This window comes from Phaseolus vulgaris, chromosome 9 (genome assembly GCF_000499845.2).
Source record: "Phaseolus vulgaris cultivar G19833 chromosome 9, P. vulgaris v2.0, whole genome shotgun sequence".
In the NCBI taxonomy this organism is placed as follows: domain Eukaryota; kingdom Viridiplantae; phylum Streptophyta; class Magnoliopsida; order Fabales; family Fabaceae; genus Phaseolus; species Phaseolus vulgaris.
The window spans coordinates 36,231,893-36,246,410 of NC_023751.2; the positions used below are offsets into that span (position 1 = coordinate 36,231,893).

Here is a 14,518-nt window from a genome sequence, read left to right on the forward strand (position 1 = left end):
TGTATGACAAGAAAAGAAATTACATTGATATAGTTTGAATAATTTATATAGAAATAAAAAAAGCGGCGTGAGTGAAAAGCTTAGTTGATAGAATAATAAATGATGGGGTATAGTAGCATAGGGGTGGCAAAGCATAGGCCCGCCCCGCTTAGGCCCGTCCAGCATACAAAATGCGGGTTGGTTTTCATGACTCGCCCCGCGGGCTTGCGAGCCGGCCCGTTTTTTTTTTTTTTTTTTTTAACGTAGAAGAAAAAACAATTGAGTGTTGCAGAAACATCTAAAAGAAAAAAAAAGATTGCAAAATTAATGATTTATTATATTCTTTTTATAAGTTTATTGTCTAATCCTACTGAGAGGTTGGAAACCAATGTTCATGAAACCAAGCTTAGAACAAATGCAACAAAAGATTCAGGATATAAAATTTATGTATATGTTTATACCAGTTACTTAATAGAGAAAATTTTTTTTTAATAAAATTGATTCCCGTGTTTCATGTGCTCACAAAATATAAAATTAACTGTATGTCTTATTAAATCATTGTCTCAATATAAAGGGATGATCACTTAAAAGAAACTTTCAAATTTTGTAAAAAATAGTTTAATCACACTGAATTTAATTAGAACCCTTAGTGTTGTAATGTAATGAACCACTATAGAATAAATTTTAAGAATTGATGAACAAAAAAAGTTATATTCTAACAAGTCAAGTCAATTATTTATTTTTTTATTTTTTTACGGGCTAGCGGGCCAACCCGTCCCGCCCCGCTGTTGGCCTGCGCGGGCCGCGGATTATGCAGGGCGGGCTAATACGGATCAGCGGGTTGAAAATGTCAGCTCGCCCCACTTTGCCACCCTATAGTAGCATAGGAAAGTTGTTACTAGAAAACATTCTAAAGTTTATAAGATATAGTTATTTAAGATACCTCCAAACCAAACCAAACCTAGGTGGAATGTCTTATGACGTTAGCATAAATACCTAACATGCACCTACCATCTAACCAAATCTCTTTTCTTTTAGTACTATACTAACATTCTTCTACACTTCCACCAATTCTCCATGCACACCCTCATTATTACACTCTCAGTATTCAATCCCTCCTTCTTCTTTTTCCCCCTTCATATTCTCCTTCCTCATTCAAAAATTAATCGTTATATTAATTAAATTATATACTAAACCCTAAAAAAACATTCATATCTAAAGTGATTTCTAATATTAGTAAAAATTTATAAAATAATTTCTAAATTGATATCTAAATGAACTACTCAAGATTTAGCTACTAATATTTTATATTCTAATTAGTCTCTAAAAGACTAATAAAGACTAATTTAGAATATAAAATAATAAATAACTAAAATTTTGGTAACTAATGGTAATTAGATACCAATTTATAAACTATTTTATAAATTTTTATTAATAATAAAAGTTAGTTTAAATATCAATATTTTTTTAAATTTATAAAATGACGTAGTTTAGTTAAATAATAACTAATTATTTTAATCTCTAAAATTTACTGTAATACTAATTTAATCTATTAGTTATAGTCAATGAGAAATGTTCAATATTAACATATTTAGTTAATGATGATTTAAATAAATTTTATATAAAAAGTTGAGGATTGAGTTTGTAATGAACTTGATAATAAGGTATTCTATAAATTCACCAAAAACATGTAACACATGTTGGATCAAGAATGAATTGATCATTAGAGAAATGAAAGAAAGTGTGAATGTGTTTGTTTCACTTTTAAGTCTAACTCTTAGGTCAACTGTGGAAACCGTCCTAAAGTGTTGGGGTGGGTGTTGTAGCAATCCTTTACCTTTATATTTCGTTAGAACTTTTATACAGATAGGTCAACCTCTGGGTGAGTTTAGTTTTGTAGGTCATTTTATATTTTTTAATAACTATTGTTATGTCCTTTTACTAGGAATCACGAGGTGAAATAACAAAAAGGTAAAGCTACTGTAACTGTGCCCTAGAACCTTCCACCCTAAGATCCTATTTACAAGAACCTCTTCCCCAGAAATTTTGTTTAGTGAAAAAGCTACTTTATAAACAGTAACTTCAAACACATTTTTTTGTCCTTCAAAGTTTAAACACAAACAGACACATAAATCACCATTTCCTTCTTAGCATCTCACCTTTGAATTACCATAGCTTTCCTTTACCAGTGAAGTCACCATCTCAAGTCAGACTATAGGATCTAGTTTTAAAACTTATTTCAAAAGTACACTTGCAGATCATTTTCCTTCATTAAACAACATTGTTAAAAAATAAATCATAAACCCATTAATTGATACGTATAAACTCAATTAATATTTGTTAATAGGATAACATTAAGTCATTTTCTAAGTAGTTGTGATGAAATTATTACTGATAAAAAGAAAACAAGCACAGCATATAAGGGAATTGTTTTTTCCATTTATACAACACATCTCACAAACAATGCATAAGCCAAATTTCCAGAGCATCGAATACAAAATTGGTGGTTTGAAGAACCAGCCATGATGACAATGGAGAATCCTAACCATCCACAGTACACAGTGCACATACCATACTTTGATTCATAAACTAACCACGCTCTTAAAATCCACTAAAGAAAGCACATAATAATACATATAGTTTTATATGACAAATAATAATTAAAACCCGAATATTTATTCTGGCCATAACTTTAAAGTAATTAATAGTAGTAATATATTATTAAGTTAAAATTTGAGGACTTTTTTATTATTATAATGATGATAATGGTAATAATATAGAAGTGGTAATTCAGGAGAGAGGGGCCCTATGAGGGGCACCCTTTCTTCTACTGCCAAGAGAAAGGACTATCCCTGGAAGGAAGGTGTTGCCCTTGCCCTTCTTCACGTTGTTATTAGCTTCACATGAAATTACGGAATTGCTTGTGGCCTCAGTGTTGGAGTAAGAGCAGCTAGGGGCAATTTGGGTATCTTCATCAATTACCTCTGAACCACCATCCACTCTTAAACCCTCGAACTGCGATATTGCAAAATCAGATTCATCGAATCGATGTAAAATGTCCGACAAGCTTTCACCCGCGTACACCATGTAATCAACCTGCACTTTTTCATGCTTTCAACATTAAACATTCATTTTTCATCTAATTTACTTATTTTTAACAAGAAAAATATAATACACTTTAGGATCCATCCAACCTTCTTACGAAGTAAATGAGTTATACAATTTAAGAAAACTTCAACTGTCTATCCGATACAACTAACTTATATCCGATACAACTAACTTAAGAAAACTTCAACTGTCTATCCGCGGATAGGCATAACTAACTAAAAACGACTTAAAATTCAGAAACCACCTTATCAGAAGAAAAAAAACCTTGTAATCTAAGCCCATTAATTAAGAGGGCATTTTGGTTTTGGAGTAAAGTTGTAGAGGCTAATGAATAAAAGTTATTATATAATAGGATTAGTAGTGAGATGCATGAAGGTGTTACCAATGGTGGTTGGACATTTGTAGAGGAGATTGGTGATAATGAAGAAGCAGTTTCTGCGACATGCAGGTGATATTGGAGGCAAGCATAGGAAGTAGGGCTAGGGTGGTGTTGTGGTTTTGCATGTGTTCGGTCAGATTGAGTGTTTAGAAATGACATGGTTTTTTAATAATGTTTTTATGGGATGGGTAAAAGGTCTTGGAACTTATTAAGCATGGGTTCTGCTCATCAAGTGGTGTCAAGGGTTTTCTTTTTCATCATTGGTTAATCAATGCATTGGTAAATGTTATATAAAATTCTCATTCGTCTATGGATTATCATGCACCTAATATACTCTCACTACAGTATCTTTGTTCTTCACATAAATGAAGAAAAACAAGTGTTTAAAATAATTATATTTAGTATTGTTTTTTTTAATTATACATCATCATGCAAAAGAATCCACCTTTTCAATGGAAATGCATACAATATTTATTAAAATTAATCCCTTTTTTAAATTTAAAATGAACTTCGGTTGCTTGCTTAAGATAGACACTATTTCTTACATCTCACCGACAATTTTTGGTCTGACGTAAAGCATTTATTGTTTTACTAAAAAAGATTCATTTACTAGTTAAATGACAAAAACTATAAGCATTGTTAGTATACAAGAATCTTCAGAAAAATCCTTCAATGAAGATTTTATTTAAGTAAATTAAATTTTAATATAAGAGTACAATGATCATATGATATATCAAATTTATACTAATATTTCATAATTTACTAACAAGACACATTATAACATTAATACACTATTTAGTGTAGAGAGACACCATTTATATTAATAGTTTATTTTATTTAAATGCTACATCAACCAAGGCTAAGGCAATACAATATCGTTAGTAACCAACATTTTTTTCTTATTTAGTTTTTCGATAGATAAATAGATAATTCATTGATTATAGAAGAATTAAATTCTTAAAAAAGTCATTTCCAAAATTGATATGAAAATAATTAGTTGATTTTTTTTATATATTAAAGTACAATTTTGTTTTGCATTGTTCAGCTTACGTTATCCCGTTTTCTTCTAAGGGCAATGTTTGTGGTGGAGTGAGAAAAGGGGGAAGATAGAAAGAAGAAAGGAGAAAAGGAGAAAGGTAATGAATGACGTAAAAAAAATGGTGGTAAAAAGAAGCAAAAGATATGCAAGGAAAAGTGAGAGAGAAAATCAAAATCATTTTATCTAAACAATAGGAAAGTAGAAGATTTTGAAAGTGACTTGAATATGGGAAAGAAAAATAGTTTTCTCACTTTCATAAATGCCATCCAATAGGGTAATTTTCTTTACCCAAATAAGGACCCTTGCAAGTTTCATAGATCAAATCCTATCAATAGATTTATATTTTTTTTCTCCCATCAAATGATCCATGTTTCTTTGCCAAGAAAGAAATGAAATTCCCATTTTGTTATATTCACATATGCACTCAATTTTTATAATAAAACTGTGAACTAATAGTAATTAAGAAATGATCATCAACATAGAGAGAGAACCTAATTAAGATTTGAATCCCTCACCAAACACACAAGTAGATGATTCCATTATAAAACCTAGTTACCATTAGTGTTTATTTTAGGATGATCTATGTTGAAACATTTTACTTAACAAAAGAAGTATAACTGCTGAGTTGTTTCACCAAGTTTAAACCAAAAGAAGAAAGCAAAAATATGAGAAATGAGATAAAACCTTGCATGATAGAGAACAGAAATGAAATGGCTCCTGAAGAATCCTGTCACAAGTGAAGCAAGCATTGGCAGGACCTTTGCATGTCCTTGATTGTGGCCTCTGATTTAAGAATATTACTTTGGCACTGTTTATAGTATAGGGCTGCCATGTATCCAATACAAACAAAGAATGTCCATTTCAGTCTCCTAACTATGATTATTCCCACACATAACAAAATCATTTCAAAACTAATTTTTTTAATCTGATTATTATCACAACCTGAAATTGTTCAGATACTGCCAATTATTTATTTGAATGTTGCATTTAATTAAAAATGTATGTGGGACAACACAGTTATGTATAAATCTGCAAGCTTTTTCATGTTGTTCCTTGGCAGAAAATTGTCTGACCTGAATATTGGAACAATCAACGAGTTTTTCCAGATCGTCTAATCGAATCACGTCGTGGTAAACATACCTTCGCACCTGTGATTATTGGTGATTCAAACAAAAGAGGTTAAGTTTGAAGAAGTAAAGATTAAATAAAGCTAACTTTCCATATTTATGTCAACAAAGTTAGCTCAAGTTTCTAGTAAGCTCTTGTGTTTTTTTTCATCTGGGGTAAACTTAACTGTCAACAGTTACTAGCACAATTAATGGAATGTGATATTTATTAAGAGGGAAAGGGTGAATTGTGGGGAGTTAAAGGGATCTTATTGTAAGAAGGGGTAGGCAACCAACCTTGGAGGTTTAAACCTTCCATGAATTGAAGGGGGATAGAGAAAATAAATGAAGTGTGAAGTGGGAGAATAATTTGGGAGAAGTGGTGGGTTCCTGTGCAAATTATTTAATAATGAGACACGAATTGGGAACCGGTGGGTCAAACTTTTCACTTTCAATGAAAGGAACAGCTGATAAACCTTTGCAGGGAGAAATGGATAAAAAAGAGAGCTTCCATTAATGGGAAAGAAACCGAAACCAAAAAGGGGAATCAAGGAAGACATGGTGAACCCTTATGGAAACCATGTATAAATATGCATAAACATAGATATGGGGAAACACCAAATAGAATGAGACAATATTGGTGAGTTCAACCAGGCAATTACTCACCCAAAGCAAGGACTTCTTTATGTTTATGTTTAGACAACAAAACTCAATTGTTGTGTTTTTTTTTAGATTATAAAAGTGGGGAAAAGAATCTAGCAGAAGGAACCCTGTAATGTAACCCCATTGACCACTCATTGGAAAAAACCATTCAAAAGTGAAATTGCATGAACAAAGTTAAACTGATAATTAATCTCACTCAATTTGATAGCTTTTTTAGTTCTCCTTAAGCCGGAAAGGAAAATTTAAGCTCAGTCTTGTTCTTAATTTGTTTTTCCAAGATTATTACAAGATTCTAAGAAAAGGGATTTGAGGGAAAATGTTGAAGAGTACAAGAAGAGCATCTTTGTGTGACCATATTAATTCATGGAAAATGCTGTGAAATTCATCTGAAATAAGCAGCTGATTGATGGAACCAACTTTATCAGTGTTCAGAGAATTTTTTTTTAAAATAAAAGAGAAATGAAACCAGAAGGTGATGCTAGGTAGGTAAAATGCATATCCTCCAAAGTTGCATGTGAGAGAAAACAGAAGGAAATAAGGTGACAAAAAAGCGGTCTTCAAAGAGAGAATTTCGATAAAAACCTGAGAGATCCAGCTGCATCTGAATTGAAAAAGTTCAAAAGTTGAAAGGCAAAAACTCCCAAAATAGGAAAGAGTAAAAAGAAGGAGCTCAGAAGAAAATTCTAGAAAAAGGACCAACTAGCTAGGAACAGGTAAAAGTCCAGGTGTTTCCAAATACCCATCAAACAATTGGAGGAGGCAGAAAAAGAGTGAACTTGGACAGAAAAACAGCATCACGTGAAGAATCTGCACTTGCCCTTTTGAAATTTGAAGGCAGACAAGGTGAAAGGCAGAAGAAAAGAGGAAGAGGGCACCATGGTAGGATAAAAAATGGTAGCTTTTTTGGATTGGAATGAAAAGGAGAAGAGAAAAAAAAAAAAAGAGAATTGAGTACAGAATTGGCATGTAGCATGGTAGTAATAGAATAATATAATACCTGGAGTAGAGGGTGAGAACGGTGGGAAGAGAGGCAGTGGGGGCAGATGCTAAGGCAACAGTGCAAGCAAAAGACGTTCTTCTCGTTCTTCCTTCGATCCTCGTGGACCCCACAAGCACCAAAGAATGTCTCAGCCATCAACCTCTCTAGCCATGCAGGTTTCTCATTCATGTCTCCCCCACCACACCCTCTTGATGTTGAGATCATGTCTCTCTTCTCTCTCACCATTTTCTTCAAATTCAACCTCTCTCTCTTCTCTCTTCTTCTCTCTGAATGAATGAAAAGCCTTGGATGATGGATATTTATGAGTTGAGCCCTCTCTCTCTGCCTCTGCTAGCAGCTAGCTACTTGCTTATGTCAACTGCTTGATGTTGATTTCTTTCTTTTTGATTTATTTTTTATATGGTGAAGAGAAGAGAAGAGAACCCTAGTGAAAGCAGAAAAGCATGAGATTATTCTGGTGTATTTATAGAAGAGGTGAGATAATAAAAAAGGATTATGAGAATGGAGAGAGAGAGTGAGAGAAATGAATGGTGTGGTGGAAAGAGCAGAGTGGTTTTAATGGCGGGAAGACAGCCCACCAATGTGTACTGTCTGTGCATAATACTAACAATTTTGGCCTCAGTCATATCTGAGCACTCTCCACTATCACATATCCCTCATTTATTAAGCTCTTCACTTTTTCATTTGACCAAATGTCCTTACCACTTTGTAACTAAATAGTATGTTTCTATAAATACTCACATAAAACACTTTTTTTTTTTTATTTATTCTTCTTCAACTAATGTAAATCCACTCAACCCTTCTACATTATTTACCACTGCAATCATTTTTTATTCAAATTCAACAATTTTACCAAAGTTTAATATGTAATAGCTCTAAACTAGTATTTTTTTATTGTATATTTATTAAAATAATATTTTCTTTATTTATTACCTTATTCAAAATTATCATAAATATTTCTTATCAAATCAATCAGTGTCAAATTTTAGTTTTTCTGAAATTGATTGCCCATAAGTTTAACTAATTATTTTTTTAATAAAATTAACCATCGATGAATTAAAATTAAAAAGCACAGCAGTTTTTTTTTATTTCCTCCTATGTGGATGGATTTTGTACAAAGAAAATGGTGATGCAAATATAGCCATTTAACCGACATGGGATATTTATATATGTTAAAATGGATGAATAAACATAATAGAGTGAACTATTTCATATGAGACGAAAATTTCGATGATCATTTAAAAAAAATATTATCGTACATTTCATTCGATATTTTAATCTCAATTTCGTTCATAAAGAAAAGGGAAAGTTTTAACAATGTCTTAAAATAAAATTGAAGTGCAAGGCTCTAGTTATAAAATAGATAAAATTAAAATATAGATTATTTATTTATAAAAGCGTACAGTTTTACGCATTAGTTAATATTTAATATAAAACTGAAGTTTAAGTATTTATATATACACGTAAGGACAATAAAGAAATAATTAAATTATGATTCGTATACAGTTGAAAAAGTGTAAATCAAGCTCTTCATTCTAGAATCATTAACTAAAAAATATTTACATCTCACTTAGATGCTTGTAACGAGTACCTATTTTCTTATATTTTTCTTGGGTAAGTAAAATTTAGGAAAATTAATTTATAAAGAGTTTAACTTTTATCTTTTTCAGTATAAATGTTTTTCCATTGTTCATTTTATTGGTGTAATTATGTGTTGGGTTAGCTTAAACAATTCAATCAACAAAATCCAAACCACACACAAAAAATTAGTTCTATATTTACATGTCTACTCAAATTAAATTTTCTTGAGTATTTGAGGGAAATTCTTTCGGTTACTACATTACTACAAGAAAATCATTAAATATAAACTAATTTTAAAGATAAAAAATAATTAGTTGTTACATTGACTAAATTAGAAATCATTTTAAATATTAAAAAAATATTGATTTTTAAATTAGTTTTTATTATTGATAAGTAGTTTTTAAATTGGTGTCTAATTAGCTATCAACGTTTTAAGGCAGTTTCTTCCTGCACCATATTATTTTAAACATGTACCCAACATAAATTTTAAAATCCAATATTGTCCATAACTTTTTTTGAAATACTACAAAGGAGTATTATGTGCGTTTTGAAACCTTTATTTTTTTGAAATGCTACAGAGGAGTATTGTGTTAATGTGGTGTGGGTTTTGAATGGAAGTGGTGGTGGTGTAGTGAGTTGCAACAGTGACAATAGTGTAGTGAATTTCTTTTGTAACAGTGGCAATGGTGCTCACTTCTCCTTCTCTCTATGCAACCATCTTCCTCTTTGCTGCTGCTACCTTGCAACAAGCTTAATGGTTCATACAGTGTTCAGTGCTAATGGGTTGGGTGCAAATACAGTGTTGTTGGGGTGTAGGTTTGTATGGTTCATACAGTGTTCATTGCTAATGGGTTGGGTGCAAATACAGTGTTGTTGAGGTGTAGGGTTTTATGGTTCATATAGTGTTCATTGTTAATGGGTTGGGTGCAAATACAATGTTGTTGGGTGTAGGATTTTATATCATTAAGGACAAATAAGTCTTTTAAAATAATATTATTGAGTGCAGTCTTAATTGATATGGTGCATGAAGAATCTGCCACGTTTTAAATACCAATTATTTAGATTCTATTATTGATAAATAGTTTCTAAATTTTGGTATCTAATTAGCTACCAAGATTTTAACATATCTCAAAGTATAATTAACAATTAAATTGTCTCCCAATTCTAATATCATGTGATACTACAATAAAATTATTAAATAAAAAATAATTTTAGAGACCAAAATAATTAGTTACTATTTCACTAAATTAGATACCATTTTATACATTAAAAAAATTATTGGTATCTAAAGTAGTTTTATTATTAATACAAATTTATAAAATAGGTTCTAAATTAATATCTAACCTTTAGGTTTTAACTACTTAATATTCTAACTTAATAGAGATCTGATACTGCCAATACAGTCTCACATCGCTCAGGAGTCGAGATCAAAGACAATTTATATATTATTTATTCCCTCAATCTACCAAAATACCTTTTAAGGGCAAAAGTATGATGGAACCCCAATTTCCAAGGTGAACAATACTTCTGATGTCGTGATTGACTCTAAAGATGTTAGTTTTATAAATTATTTTATAAAATTTATTAAGCATAGAAACCATTTTGCATACCAATAATCTTTTAGTCTCTAAATTAATTAATATAATAATTAATTATTTTTTATCTTTAAATTTAATTGATATTTAATAATTTTCTTATAGTATGAGATAACTTCTTCTACTTCCATATAGTTGTTGGTAAAATTGCACCCAACTAATAAAAACTTCTATGACTTTTCACCATTTAATATATTCATCTTCTACGTCCCTTTGATAATTAGTATAAACGGTTCAAATATTCACACTAAGATATTGCTTCCCTAGTAAATATCATTCAATAATCATCCATTTATTAAAACTCAACTTGATTCATAACATAGTTAATTTTCACTACGCATAACAATAAAAACATAAAGTTCATAAATATTTCATATGAAGGTTAAAATAAATTAAAAATTTACAAAACACATAGTCTTCAAAATCATAAGAATAAATAATTAAATTAAGTTTTTGAAGATTACCGTGTATAATAGATTTTGCAGAAAAAATATTTTGACTCAATTTTGTTAGGTGAAAATAATTTTGCATAATAAAATTACTGTTTCTATTTTTGTTGAGAAGTTCATGAAACTCATGTTCATTGCCTTTAATATACTTGAATGGTTTTAAGATGCTAAGAAGATGTAGAAAATTAACATGCAAAGTGGGGCATTCACCATTAAAATCAACCCTATAATTTCTAATTCAAATCAAAACCAAGTCTCAACATGTACTCAAAACAATAACTTATATATCCTTTTAAATTCTTGCATACATAATTAATCTAATTAAAATTAAGATTGGTTTCTATTACCTAAAATCACCTTAATATTCCAGAAATCTAAATATGAAAAAAAAACAGTAAAAAATCTCAGATATCCTTCTCATTTATTTTCAAAAGGACAAATCTAAGAAACAAATAAATATAACATGTATTATTTTTTCTAGTCTTATCATATATGCAACTATCCTACAATTACATGCACCAAAACTGATAGATGAGAAAATTTAAAATTCTGAGAGAAAAAAACTAACTCAAAGAAAGTTTTTTTTAACAGAACCACAAGAAAATTATGAAATATAAACAAATTTTTAGAAAAAAATAATAATTAGTTGTTATAATGACTAAGTTAGAAACCATTTTAGAAATTAAAAAAAAAATTGATTTCTAAATTAGTTTTTATTATTATTAAATGGTTTCTAAATTTATATCTAATTAGCAACCAATGTTTTTGCTACCAAATTTAGAAACTAAATAATTGGTAGTCAAAACTTGGTAGCTAATTAGATACCAATTTAGAAACCATTTAACAATAATAAAAACTAATTTAGAAACCAATTTTTTTTAGTTTCTAAAATGGTTTCTAATGTAGTACCTATAACAACTAATTATTTTTTATCTTTAAAATTAATTTTTTATTTCATGTTTTTTTTTTAATGAGTGTAACACATATTTTCAACTATTTCCTAAAGTTGTAGTCTCATGAAAAGAAGGAGAAACATTGTAAAGAATATCTAAAATGTAAAGAAAAGTTGGAAATAAGTAAAAGAATTTGTAATTTTACAAAAATAGAGGTAAATAAAAATGAAATTAGAATTTAACTTAAAACCATAATGATCATTTTCCATAACTTTAATTTTGTTTGATACTTATGTAAAATAAATCCTTAAATAAACACTTCATTTTATTCCTTACCCATGTCAATTTTAATTTATACAGGTATATATTTAGTTTATTTTAATATCTATAACAAGATTAAAAATTACTACAAATTTTATTTAAGAACTAAAATGGTATGCTTTTAAATATAGAAATTGAGAGGTAAATATTTTATAAAAAAACAAGTTACTGTAAAATTTATTTAAGAAAACAGTTGGGTTACATAAATCACGAAAGATTCCAAATTTCAATATTTACATTTTCATAAATTTTATTGACTAATATCTTATTCTAAACCAAGCCCCCAAAATGTAAATATAACATGGGTTGGTTACCCTAAACAAATTTAAAGTCTCCATTAAAAATAATCTTATCATAACCTTACACTACAATAAACATAAAATAGAATTTAATTTTAGAAAAAAAAATAGTTGTTATAGTAGTTAAATTAAAAAAATATTTTTAAATTGGTATTTAATTAGCTACCAAGGTCTTATTACCAATTATTTAGTTTCTAAATACCAATTTCATAACATTTTTCCAAATAGACTTGAAATGATTCTGATACCATATTATGAAGTGAACTTTAAACATAACTCAACTTCATAAAATCGATTCATGAGATTGAAGTTTACACTCACTTATATACAATGAATTATTCTCTGATCGATGTGAAATCTTTGAAAGATTTAAGATTAATGGAGAAATATAAGATTAGATATTTAAGCTAATTTATTGTAGAGATGATATTTTGAAGATAGTGAAGAAAAGGTTATGGAGCAGTGTTGTAATGATTGGTTTTTGAGAGTAGATTGAATTTAGAAAAATAGAAAAGAAAGGAAGTACAGTTTCTTTTTTACCAATATACAGTAAATTGTGTTAAAAGGTATTTGGAAAATATGGCCTGTACTGTCCAATCAATCATGTTGGTCAAATTTAAATCATATTTATTCAGTTACGTCAAAGAGTTCACATTCCTCTTGGCTGTTATCACGCAACTATCATCATTCAAAAATCATAATAATATATATGTGGGGAATAACATACCACTTTATATCTAAAGTAAAATCAAAATCAAATATATATATTCATACTTCACCTTATTCACCTTACTTCTAATTCAAAAAAACTATACACCACTATGGGTTTAAATACATTAAATTTGAGATTTAGTATAAAAGATAGCACTCTATAGTTATTTTTATTTTGTAAAATATCTATCTTATAATTTATTATTAAAAAATAATATAATTCAATCTTATAAAATCATCTTATAAAGATTTGTATTCATTTAGGTAGTATGAAATGTCTTAATTTTTTGTTGATGTAAAATCTTTTATACATTCTCCACGTTGAAATTATCAATTTATGCATGCGAATATACATTGTAGGTAATTTGATAACAATACGATATCCTAATAAAATAAACAAACTTCTTAAGATAAAATCTAAATAACTTTGACATCATATTAAAAAGTGAATTTTAAATCTAATCAAATTTTATAAAATCAATTTATAAGATAAAATTTACATTCATTTATATATTATAAAATGTCTTAATTTTTTTTCCTTATTTTAGCGATGAAGGTGTTTTAATTATTAACAAAAAAAAACACACTAATGTTATAATATAAGTAAGTATAGATGACTAAATAAAATAAAATACGTACTTCAGGTGTACTCAATCCATTTATAGAACTCACAGTTCTCTACATCAACCTTAGATAAAGGTTTAAAAAACAAAACATCTTACAGATAGTCTAAACATATTATAAAGAAAGATAAAGACCAATGCTCGATACTCCCATACAGAACCACAACCATTACCCAACAAACCATAATTCTCTACGCCCCCAACAAACCATTTTTTTCCATATGAAAGAATTACATTGTGTATAATGATCATATATTGTAATAGTTTCTTACATAATATGTGTGTTTGGTTGTAACTTTAACTTTTTTGTAGGATGATTATAACTCTATATTAAACAAATTCAAAGATGATGATGTTATAAACTTAGAATTGCCTAGATTATGTACCAGTGAATTCAAAACGAGATATTTTTGTCCTCATTATTCTAATGATGTAATGGCATAATGAAGACATAAACAGTGTATGAAGCTTAGGTTTGTGTTTGTCTCTAGCTCTACCTAGGTTTGTAGCTTGGTCATATGACCAAAGCCTCCTTCATTTGTAGCTATTCTAAACAGTAGTATTCATGGTCTGTTCCTCACCTCCTCCATTTGTTTATTATGGATTTTTAGCAGAAGACACGTACATAATTGCAAATGCTGGAAGTATGTATATTTGCTTTTGTTTTTAAAATTCATCGAGATGCTAAAATGGTTGGTATTGTATTTATTGAATGACTCAAAACACCCAATTGTAGTCTTGCTGTCTACTAATTTTGGGAGATGTGTCTGAT

At 29.1% G+C, this 14,518-nt stretch overlaps 1 protein-coding gene across 1 annotated transcript; it reads right to left on the reverse strand.

Annotated features, from left to right (window-relative positions):
* Positions 1-2,433: 2,433 nt before the first annotated feature.
* LOC137822974 (protein RGF1 INDUCIBLE TRANSCRIPTION FACTOR 1) lies at positions 2,434-7,709 on the reverse strand. Its single transcript, XM_068628034.1, has 4 exons — positions 7,272-7,709; positions 5,579-5,653; positions 5,190-5,330; positions 2,434-3,075 (listed from the first exon to the last, which is right to left on the reverse strand). The coding sequence occupies exons 1-4, from the start codon at positions 7,497-7,499 to the stop codon at positions 2,770-2,772; spliced, it is 750 nt and encodes a 249-aa protein (XP_068484135.1). The 5' UTR covers positions 7,500-7,709; the 3' UTR covers positions 2,434-2,769.
* Positions 7,710-14,518: the final 6,809 nt, after the last annotated feature.